At 46.0% G+C, this 12267-nt stretch overlaps 1 protein-coding gene across 1 annotated transcript in view; it reads right to left on the reverse strand.

The window, feature by feature from the left end:
• Window positions 1-10056: 10056 nt before the first annotated feature.
• Window positions 10057-12267, reverse strand: part of sorl1 (sortilin-related receptor, L(DLR class) A repeats containing) — a gene marked incomplete at its 3' end in the record, with an annotated part of 43844 nt that continues 41633 nt past the window's right edge. Inside the window, exons 41-42 of the mRNA XM_080547560.1 lie at window positions 11743-11955; window positions 10057-10124 (exon numbers count right to left, since the gene is read on the reverse strand). Of these exons, the coding sequence (XP_080403686.1) occupies window positions 10057-10124; window positions 11743-11955 (281 nt within the window). The remainder of the gene's footprint in view (window positions 10125-11742; window positions 11956-12267) is intronic.

Consider the following 12267-nt stretch of genomic DNA (forward strand, 5'->3'; position numbering starts at 1 on the left):
TCTCTAGCACCTTCTAGAACTGTCTACCACCTTCTAGAACTGTCTACCACCTTCTAGAACTCTCTATCACCTTCTAGAACTCTCTATCACCTTCTAGAACTCTCTACCACCTTCTAGAACTCTCTAGCACCTTCTAGAACACTCCATCACCTTCTAGAACTGTCTACCACCTTCTAGAACTGTCTACCACCTTCTAGACCTGTCTACCACCTTCTAGAACTCTCTATCACCTTCTAGAACTCTCTACCACCTTCTAGAACTGTCTACCACCTTCTAGAACTGTCTACCACCTTCTAGAACTCTCTAGCACCTTCTAGAACTGTCTACCACCTTCTAGAACTATCTATCACCTTCTAGACCTCTCTACCACCTTCTAGAACTCTCTACCACCTTCTAGAACTGTCTACCACCTTCTAGAACTGTCTACCACCTTCTAGAACTATCTATCACCTTCTAGAACTGTCTACCACCTTCTAGACCTCTCTACCACCTTCTAGAACTCTCTACCACCTTCTAGAACTCTCTAGCACCTTCTAGAACTGTCTACCACCTTCTAGAACTGTCTACCACCTTCTAGAACTGTCTATCACCTTCTAGAACTCTCTACCACCTTCTAGAACTCTCTAGCACCTTCTAGAACTCTCTACCACCTTCTAGAACTCTCTACCACCTTCTAGAACTCTCTACCACCTTCTAGAACTGTCTACCACCTTCTAGAACTCTCTACCACCTTCTAGAACTCTCTACCACCTTCTAGAACTCTCTACCACCTTCTAGAACTCTCTACCACCTTCTAGAACTGTCTACCACCTTCTAGAACTGTCTACCACCTTCTAGAACTCTCTACCACCTTCTAGACCTCTCTACCACCTTCTAGAACTCTCTACCACCTTCTAGAACTCTCTACCACCTTCTAGAACTCTCTACCACCTTCTAGAACTGTCTACCACCTTCTAGAACTGTCTACCACCTTCTAGAGTATTTATAAGTTCTCTTTTTGGCCAGAGGTGATCTGAAACAGCGGGGCCAGATGGGAGTAGCTGGAAGGAGAGGTGAAGGGGGTGGGGGGGGTGGGGGTGGGGGTGGAGGAGGTGTGAAGGGTCCTTCGTGATGGAGTCTGCCTTCCTCTCTTCTGCCTGACTGCAGAGGTTTGAGAGTCTAGAGGGTGTGTGTTGTTAGGATATATGTGTGGTGGCCTGGGAAAACCCTTCACATGGTGGCATTTTGACATTTTCATTTTTTTATATTTCCATAAATTAGAAGTTCTCAGCTATTCATAACTGGTTGAATGACTGAGATAGCCCTTTATTTTTAAAAAGTTATGAGCATTTTAATGTAGCATGTCAAAAAAAGTGAAAGGGGAGAAATCCTCCCCTTTCTCCTCCGGGTCGGGGGAGGAGCCTATGCAGATCGGCCGGTCTCGTTAGTCTGCTTGTGATGCGGTGGTAGTCTGCTTGCCTCGTCGGTATGCGAGGGACAGATCCATTTGTGTGTCTTCTAGTTAAGATGTTATTACTTTATGCTTATTGTGAGCATCAGTAAACTGGCAATAACACAGGTGGAAGTATCGTCTCTCCTTTCGCTCATGTGTCGTTGCTTAACTGAGAATGAGACACGTTCAACGTGATGTTGTTTCGCTAGCAAACTACCCGCCACAAAAACATAAAAATAAGTACTTTCTCTTTTGTTTTCTTAAAATGTTTATTCACCATAATGTAGTATGGAGTTCAAAGTACTAGAATACCACATAATTTCAAAATCGCCAAAATCGCGATTTCCATCTATATTTGCTCTTTGCCACGAACGAACGCCAGCGACATCCGACGGGTTTTCCCAGGCCACCACACATATATTCTTCAAAGGTTTTATTGTTCATTTCTTTTAGCACCAGTTAGTTAGATATCTTATCAGTTTTCCTGTTTTAATAGGCACGTTATCAGTATGGTACCCTACACACCAGACCAATTATAAGGTATTAGGGAGTTACTGTCTGTCTGGGACTGTCTGGTTTGGCCTTGAAGCCAGGTGCAGCAGAATACTCCTTTCTTAGCTCTCACGTCAAACACAAGACAACATTCAACTCATAGTTTTAGACCATTATAATCAAGGCCATTAGGTATTACATCACAGTGGCCAAAAGGGGAAGGGCTAAACGTATATAATATCATGTGAATCTGCAGAACAGAACCTTGCCCCCTGAGATCGCCTCAGGAGTTAGGTCCAGCTGATGCATCTCTGTACTCTACGTGTTATTTTCAATAAATATACCAAGTGTGCATTAGAGAACATCTCTCCTCTTTCTTGGGGCAGTCGACAAAAGAACCGGATCAGTTTTATTCTAACAGTGTGGTGCTGGTGGTGATTTCGGTTGCCTGCTGGAAGATTCTGGTGAGTTTTTTTCTTTTCTTTTTCCTTTTTTCTGTGAGGAAGTTGCAAGATGAGTGACCGACCGGTAATACTGCTGCTAAAATGTCCTGTCTGTCTGACATTAAAACCATTCAGCCTTCTTAGAATAGGGATGCTGTCCTTGGCTATACCTGTCTGTGTTTACATGTCTGTATTATTGTGTTGGTTGGTGGAGGGGAGGGGGGGTGGGGGGATAGGGATGGAGGTGTGAAGGACGGCCAGGTGTGAAGGACAGGTGTGAATGTATTACATTATTATTATTATTATTAAATAATCCTTCACATCCTAATTCATTGGTGACTTTCAAGGCCGACCGTGGCTATGGGCTTGCCCAGCCAATCACAAGTTAAGAAGAAGAAGAAAACTAAAAAAAGAGGTTCCAGTCAATGGAAAAATAGCACAGAAAATACCAGAACCATTCTAACTTCTGATGGAGGGGGGCAGGGGGAGAGAGGGAGAGAGGAGGGGGGAGATAAAGAGAGAGGCGGGGGGGGGGGGAGAGAGAGAGAGAGAGAGAGAAGCAGAGGGAGAGAGGGAGGGAGAGAGAGAGAGAAGCAGAGGGAGATAGGGAGGGAGAGAGAGAGAGAGAGGGAGAGAGGCAGGAAAGAGAGGTGGGGGAGAGAGAGAGGCGGGGGAGTGAGAGAGAGGGAGAGAGAGGCAGGGAGGACAGAAAGAGAGAGAGAGAGGGGCAGGGGAGTGAGAGAGGGAGAGAGGCGGGGAGGACAGAAAGAGAGAGAGAGGGGCGGAGGAGAGAAAGAGAGAGACAGGCGAGAGAGAGAGAGCCCGGCCTCCAAAGACGCCCCCCCCCCCCCCCCTTCTCAGACACCTGCTTCTCAGGGTTCCCATCCTCCAAAGAGAAGCGTTAAGAGCATTGAGTAAACACCTTGGTTAAACGTGCTCCTCTCCACTCTGGGTCACACAGAGTCTGGTGAACCCTCCATCACCCCCGGCTGGAAAGGCTTTGAAAGAAAGACATCCCTTCTGCTCAGCACCCTTGACAGGGAACGTTTCAGAAACAGACAACAACATATTTTCCGAGAAGAATGTTGACAGCTGATGTGTCAACATTCTACATTCTACATTCCACCTTGATGGAGGTAGAGTCGCCGTCTAACGATCGCAAGGGTCGGCAGATCTAGCGGTTCAAACCCCGGCTGCATGGCCACGTGTCGATGTGTCCTTGGGCAAGACACTGATTCCCCCCAAATTGCTCCCCCTAATGAGCAGGGCCGGCACCCGCGAGAAAGAGAGAGTGGGCTGATTAGGGAAGTATCTCTAGTGAGGCTGCGTTCGTAAATTCGCTCTGGAAATCTGATCTTATCCAATCAAATGACTTCCAATCGAATGCACTCCGCACTGCACTCTCAGATCGAATGTACGAACGCACACGCCTTAGTGTCTTATATCTTTATTTAGATATTAGTGTCTTATTTATCTTTATTATTTTATCTATTTTTATTTTTAGCCTATTGTTCAATTGTCACTATTTTGTGCACACACACACGCACACCCCCCCCGCCCCTCCTGTCTACACCTGGGACCAGTATTTCAAAACCTTAAATCTGACTCAGAATGATCCGGACTCTGTAATCCCCTTTTTTTGGTATCTGGGATCAAATCGATGTGTTTGATTTTGAGGTGCTATTTCAAGACGTTATCAGATCAGGATCCTTCTAGTTGAAATAACACAAGATCAAGATCAACATCATCTGGATTTCCAGAGTTTTGTATCGGCCTCTGTCTGCCACCTTCTGGACAAAGGGGATATTACAACAGTTAGTTTGGCCCAAAAGACACGACAAGTAAACTACTATGTGAGAAGAAAATAGAGAAGATAAAAGACAGCGTTGACATGTGTTGCAAGTAGATGTATGTATGTACATGTATATATATATATATATATAATATAACACTTTGACGAAATTCTCACTGGATAACTCACAAGATTATCCTGATTTCCAGCATCAAAACTATCCTAAATATCCAATATTACCTTATGACACAATTCCTTGATTCCGTTTCATGCATTACAATGAGCCCGTCCTCCGACTTCTACCTCCACCAGCCTCCCCTCATCTACTGTCCATCCACCCCCTCCTCGTTGCGCTGCCAAATACTGAAAGGCTTACTCACGTCTCGTGGTTGAATCTTGTGGTCGGGCCTTGTGGTTAACCAGCCGAGTGTTCATAGTTCTTGCTTTGTTATGGTCCTCTGATATGTTGTGCTACATGTGTTATAATACGGGGCAGCTGTGTTGCAGGAGGTAGAGCCGGCGTCTAATGATCGCAAGGTTGGCAGATCGGTGGTTCGAACCCCAGGCTGTGGCCACGTGTTGAGGTGCCCTTGGGCAAGACACTGAACCCCGAAATTGCTCCCAATGAGCGGGCCGGCGCCTTGCATGGCAGCTTGCTGCCGTTGGTGTGTGAATGGGTGAATGAGAGGCCGTTGTAATTAAAGCGCCTTTGGAATAAGGCGCTATGTAAGTGCATAATTTCCGTTAGAAAGGTTAAAGTCCTCTGAGATGTTGTGCTACATGTACGCCCAGCATTTATATTACAATGATCCAGATAGTTTTCTTAATATCCAGGATCAGATAGAGCTAGCTGATTTCCTCAATAGTATTGACAATACTACTCAAAATCTGGCAGATATACCGTATCTCATCCTGGATAGCCAAAGAAAAAGAATCTGGATCGTTCTGATCAAGATAAAATGTTAAATGTTTTCGAAATACTGTGCCCAGATAACCAGACTTCGATATATCATCAATGCATGTGTATTTGTAATGAAAATAATTTGGGACAGTGTATTGCAAAAGTCATTAATTAAATAAAACAATGGGAAATCTATCGCTGGCGTTTGTAGTTTTAGGGCTCAACATCCATCTAGTCTATGAATCAGATACACTGTCTGTCAAAGCAGAGAAAACACACTTAGGGTGTGTTCTCACTAGAACATTTGCTTCACTTGGAATCAGAGTTTAGGATAAAAATTTGCTTTGCTCTGCGTCGTTTGGAGCTGTGAGAACGCGCATTCGAAGTCGCTCCCGGAGCAAACAACCGACGGATGCTCCGCTTGAAAAGGGTGGTTCCGGTGGTTTCGTTTTAGAAACGACGCATCGAGGCGGTCCATAGGAAAACAACAGCGCACGCGTGTTGACCTGGATAAGAGCGGGAGGACGAACGGGCAACTTTCAATTTTTCTGATCAATCGACTACCACGTCTGTTGCTTCGATTGCGTATGTCACTTCGTTTACATAAAGGGCTGTGAGAACGCAAATCAGAGAAATAATTCATGCAACAATGTTGCAAACTCATCCACTTGCTCCGGTTCCTCATGATTCAGACTTTCATGTTTCAGAACATGACCTTAGAAGAGAAAGAAGGAGACATTCAAATGTTTTTCAGCAAGTTTATTTCAGTATAAGTTTGTCTTTTTAAAACACCTCACACCGTACCTCAGAAACCACACTTCCTTAACAACGCTCGATAAGCAAGCATGATCAACATCTTAAAATATGGCCGTGTCCAATATCATCATCATATTCTGTGCAAAAACATTTTTTAAGCATACTGTACTATTTTACAGAAATGAAAAAGGGGGGAATTGACATTATAAACAACTGGGGAGGAAGGGGGGGGGGGGGGGGGGGGGGGTCACACAATAACCAAGAATTATATTCAATTTGTACAACTTGAATCAACAAGATTAAAATCAGGTGGCTTTACACGTAAAGATATGTGCCTTGTTTTAACAGCCCATGTAGACAAGAGTCTGTGACACAACAACTCCAACTATAAACACTTCTACTGTTCTCTCTCTCTCTCTCTCTTCAGTACAGACCAGTCTATGTGTTTGTGTGCGTGCACTTGTGTTATTATATCATATATACAGTACATACATTTACAACTCAATGTGTTCCGATAAGGCATGTGTGGCAAAACAATTAAAGGAAAACAAAACAGAAGTTTTGAAATCGACAGAAACAGTAACAGCATCAAAACCGTCAGGGATCTTTTACAGGACTGCTTTAAGGCTCGGAAGAAAGCAGGGAGGGAAGGAAGGAGGGAGGGAAGGAAGGAGGGAGGGAGGGAGGGAAGGAAGGAGGGAGGGAAGGAAGGAGGGAGGGAGGGAGGGAAGGAAGGAGGGAGGGAGGGAAGGAAGGAGGGAGGGAAGGAAGGAGGGAGGGAAGGAGGAAGGGAGGGAAGGAAGGAGTGAGGGAGGGAAGGAGGGAGGGAGGGAAGGAAGGAGGGAAGGAAGGAGGGAAGGAAGGAAGGAAGGAAGGAGGGAGGGAGGGAGGGAAGGAAGGAGGGAGGGAAGGAAGGAGGGAGGGAAGGAAGGAGGGAGGGAAGGAAGGAGGGAGGGAGGGAAGGAGGGAGGGAAGGAAAGAGGGAGGGAGGGAAGGAGGGAGGGAAGGAGGGAGGGAAGGAGGGAGGGAACGAGGGAGGGAAGGAAGGAGGGAGGGGGGAGGGAGGGAAGGAAGGAAGGAGGGAGGGAGGGAAGGAGGGAGGGAGGGAAGGAAGGAGGGAAGGAGGGAGGGAGGGAGGGAAGGAAGGAGGGAGGGAGGGAAGGAGGGAGGGAGGGAGGGAGGGAGGGAGGGAGGGAGGGAAGGAGGGAAGGAAGGAGGGAGGGAGGGATATAGATTAACACCACACCAGAGCCTTCTTCGTTAAGACAAGAACACAGACAAGAGAAGAGTGAGAACGGTAACCTACGGTAACCAGAGGGGATTGTGATGTCACTGGGGGTGGGGGGGGGTACCTCTTCTGGACATGGTGTGTGTGTGTGTGGGGGGGGGTACCGTAAAAAGGTGTCGTTTCAAAACTAAGACAGCGGACTGTCACATTTCACATTTTTTAATATATTCATATTTGAGGGGGAGGGAGGGGGGGAGGGAGGGAGGAAGGGGTCAGTCAGTAACCTCAAACTCATAAAATCACAGATATAAAATACATTCATCAACAAATCATCACCATCATCATAAAAAAAAGAACAAAAGAGATGCGAAAGCAAGAGTACCTCAATCAATTCAAGTGGCTCTTCAGACGCAAAAACACACGTTTCAGTTAATGACTAGAGGAGAGGATGGGAGAGGGGGGGGGGGTCGAAGCAGAAAGAGCCTCTCTTCTACTCTTTAGTGACCTTGGCACATCATACTGCCATGAAGCATTCAGCTACACCATGAGAGGACCTCAGGAACCTCCGTAACGTACAGTATACTCAACCTGGAACTTACACTACTCTGCTTTAGGATCTGAAAGGTTTAGGGCCTAAAAGGTTTAACCTAAAAGGTTTAGGTCCTAAAAGGTTTAACCTAAAAGGTTTAGGGCCTAAAAGGGTTAACCTAAAAGGTTTAGGGCCTAAAAGGCTTAGGTCCTAAAAGGTTTAACCTAAAAGGTTTAGGACCTAAAAGGGGAGGTTCCTAAGGGGAGGTTCCTTCCTACCCATGATGCAGTGGGGGGTGTTGGCGAGGTTCTGATGATGGTACCACGTCTGTGTCCGAACCAAGAACAAGAGACACAGTTCCCTGAGAACACCAGAGAAACGCTCCCAGCACTCCGACTACGGCAACAGCCCTGGGTCAAACTTCATCAACCGAAAGCTAAGTGCGCTTGATTTAGCTTGGGGGGGGGGGGGGGGGGGCGCTAGTTAGCGCTTGTTAGCACTTTCAGGATGGTTTCCCTGTCATTCCATTGTACCAGTCAAGCTAAATCAAGCGTAGCTTAACGTATTTTAATCGACAAATCGTGAGCTTAGAATTATAAGGTTCTATCTCCGTTTAGGGTAGTTCAGAGATATTGAGCGTCAAAGTTTTTACATTCCATTATGTTCTGTGAGATGGAACCTTTGTATTTTATTAATTACTAACTAAAACATTTAAACATTTTTAAAAATAACACCACACAGGCATTAATAAACACCTAATGGATCAGATTATGTACAAAACTAAATTTTGACAAAAATGGAGATAGAACCTTATAATTCTAACGTCACGAAATGTGTTTGACCCAGGCCTAGTGGGCATAGTGTGTATGAGTATGAAATATGTTTAGTGACATCTGTCCACGCTCTGTATAGATCCACATAGAGAGCTGTATAATGAGGCAGCATTGGGAGCAGAAAAACAACAACAACAACAACAACAACAACAACAACGCTACGCTAAGTACTGAGCCAACGTAACGACATGCTAACACTACAACCTCTCTGCAGTCCTGCTATAGAGAACTATGGTTACTGCTGCCTGTAACTATGGTTACCGTGTACCGTGTACCGTGTACCATGTAACTATGGTTACTGCGTGTACTTCTGGCTGTGTAAGGGTTCGCTAACCTGCCGGGGGAAAACTCACAGAAGAATTAACCTTCGTCGTTCCCAGCAAGCAGGGACCGTAACCAGGGAGACTTTTGTAAAAAAAAAAAAAGTGAATCAAATGAATAGTGGAAATGTTAACAACGTCATTATTATTATTATTATTATTAAAATAATCTCCTGGTTCTGACTCAACTGTTGCCAGTTGGCGACCCTGCTGCTGTGAGCTGCTGTGACTGACAGCGACACGGCTAGCTAGCTAGCCTGCCGGAGCTAAAAACAAAACAAAAACAAAAACGCTAGCTAGGCTTTAGCTTAGAGAGCTAACGCAGGTCTTCGGGACTCAGGTTACTCTGCCTGCTCACTGGCGATTGGCTGCTGCGGTGACCGGTGGTTACACTGGCTGGACCAATGGAGACACTGATTGGTGTCACGACGCGTGATCCATCTCATCTCTAGTCATTGGTTGATGACTGAGACAGCCAATCGCCTGTATTTTACTGTACTCGTCAAGAAACTGGTTAACAGGGTTAAAGTGATATTCTTTTTTTCTTCTTCACTGACAGCGACATTTTCAGCAAGATTTCCAATCAATTCTAAAACACTGTAAACCACGTTTCCATGGGGGCAAACAGTCAACAACGATTAAACTACAAAATCATGACCTGGGTATTGTAGTTTTTTTTTTTTTTTTTTTTACTGTAGTCTCCCTTTATGTGATGTGTCAGTTGGTCCGATGTTAAACTGTAACACACAGCGACGGCGTCGACGGTTATCTTTCTTTCTCTTTGTTTTGTTTGCGTTGGATGGTTGGAGGTTTACCGGGCGGGCGACCATTTTGGCTTTAAGCAACGACGGGACTGCTTGTGTGGAGTTCAGTGGGGGGGGGGGACGATCTCGATGACGACGACGACTTCCACACACACACACGACGACAACGTGTCCGACACACTCTCCGTTGTTCCTTCTTCACAGTTAGCTTTTCAGTTTCTGCCGCGACGACAACAAGAGTCCTTTTTTTGACCCATATATATATTATATATAAAAAAATAAGTTATTGCGCATCCAAAAAAAGTGCATCATATGTTCAAAAAATATCTCTTTCATTTCGTTTTTCTTCCACTTTTTCTTCCTTTTTTAATCCTTCCTGCAGATGTTTTGTTTCTCTCTCTCTCTCTCTCTCTCTCTAGGGGGGTTTGGTTGTCGGTCGTCATGGCGGCGCACTTCTTTTCTCTTTTCTTCATCACCTCCGTTCATACCACACGGTACAACACATGCGCGTCAGTAACAAGGGCGGATTGGGGGGGGGTAGGGAGGGGGGTCGGAGGGAGGTCCCGCTACGCTATCACCATCGGCACGTCGTCTGAGAAGCCGCTGATCATTGGCTGATCTTCATCATCGTCACCTTTAGTAGGAGAGAGAAGAGAGAGAGAGAGAGAGAAGAGAGAGAGAAAGAGAGAGAGAGAGAGAGGGAGAGAGAGAGAGAGAGAAGAGAGAGAGAGAGAGAAGAGAGAGAGAGGGAGAGAGAGATAGAGATAGAGAGAGGAGTCAGGCTTCTTTCAAAGTGCATGCTTACAGTGCCTCAACACATAATAATAATATAATAATAATAATAATAATAATAATAATAATAATAATAATAATAATAATAATAATAATAATACACATTAGACTTCTATAGCACTTTTCTAGACACTCAAAGACGCTTTACAAACTGAAAAGATCGAGTAGTAATAATAAAAGAAACAAAAAAAAGTATAGGGGCCTAATTAAGGTAGTGCTGAGGACACATGGGAAGGGGAGGAGGGGAGAGGGTTTACTGGTGAAGGCGAGCTTGAAGAGGTGGGTTTTGAGGGCCTGTTTAAATGTTGGGAGGGTGTTGGCCTGTCTGATGTGGTTGGGGAGGGCGTTCCCCCAACACATGTCACAGTTCTAAAAGAAAGTAGATATAAAACATAAACAAACAAACAGACAAACAAACAATGTGGCGACAGACAGACAGACAGAAGACTGAACAAGATAAATTACTTTTCCTTGCGATGACTGATGATGGATAGATGATTCACTTACTTAGTTGCTTTGGATAAAGGCGTCTGCTAAATGCCAAAAAATGTAATGGAAATGTACCAGGACAAGGCTGGGAACAGTATCTGGTGATGTGTTTGTTGTCGTCTGTGAGTTTGGACAGATATGCTGATTTGACAGAGACGAGGGCCTGCTTGTATTTAAGGCTGTGTTTGTAAATTCGCTCTGGAAATCTGATCAGCACTCATGGAATGCCTCTTTGTCCAATCAAATGACTTAGTTAAACGTTCCAGCCAGGCATTGAATTCAAGTTCTAGATTTGTTTCTTGCGGTTTCAGTTAAAGTTTTTTTTTGTTAATTTAGATAGACTGCCCCCTGCTGTACTTAAGTGGTAACATCAACTCAACATTACAATGAGCCTGTCCTCCGATTCCTGCCTCCACTAGCCTCCCCTAGCCTCCACTAGCCTCCCCTAGCCTCTACTAGCCTCTACTAGCCTCTACTAGCCTCCACTAGCCTCCCCTAGCTTCCCCTAGCCTCCACTAGCCTCCCCTAGCCTCCCCTAGCCTCCACTAGCCTCCACTAGCCTCCCCTAGCCTCCACTAGCCTCCCCTAGCCTCCACTAGCCTCCCCTAGCCTCCACTAGCCTCCCCTAGCCTCCCCTAGCTTCCCCTAGCTTCCCCTAGCCTCCACTAGCCTCCACTAGCCTCCCCTAGCCTCCACTAGCCTCCCCTAGCCTCCACTAGCTTCCCCTAGCCTCCACTAGCATCCCCTAGCTTCCCCTAGCCTCCACTAGCCTCCCCTAGCCTCCCCTAGCCTCCCCTAGCCTCCACTAGCCTCCCCTAGCCTCCACTAGCCTCCCCTAGCTTCCCCTAGCCTCCACTAGCCTCCCCTAGCTTCCCCTGCTCTCTGCATCTCTAACAGTGTCATAATGAAACAAGATGTCTGACCCAGGTCTCTAACTAGCTAAGAGTGTATAATAAAACAAGATGTCTGACCCAGGTCGTCCCCGGAGGAGAAGATGGCCGACCCCAGGCGGGAGTTGTAGTGGCTGTTGGCGAAGGCGGTGAAGTTGTTCTGCAGGCGCCGGTGGCGGAGGTAGAGGGCCACCAGGCCGCCACACAGGCCCAGCAGCAGCAGGAAGAGGACGGGCACCACCACCGCCGCCATGTCCCCCGACCGGCTAGAGCTCCGCGCCGCGTCCCCGGGACCTGAGGACACAATTCACAGTTCTTTGGTTTTTATTTCATTTTTTTATTTTTATTATGATGTATGTATGTATGTATGTACCGTATTTTCCGGACTATAAGTCGCACCCGAGTATAAGTCGCAGCAGGCCAAAAATGGGCCATGAAGAGGAAAAAACCACATATAAGTCGCACTGGACTATAAGTCGCATGGTTCAAGGGAACGGGCTTGGCGGAATCAGCGGGGAAAGAAGAACCTGTTGAGCTTGACTCTAGTCTGGCACTGTGAAGAGACATGAGAGGATTTGTAAGCCCAGGAAGGACATAATTCACGTT

The sequence above is a fragment of the Nansenia antarctica genome (assembly GCF_963989245.1).
Source record: "Nansenia antarctica genome assembly, chromosome: 17".
Classification (NCBI taxonomy): domain Eukaryota; kingdom Metazoa; phylum Chordata; class Actinopteri; order Argentiniformes; family Microstomatidae; genus Nansenia; species Nansenia antarctica.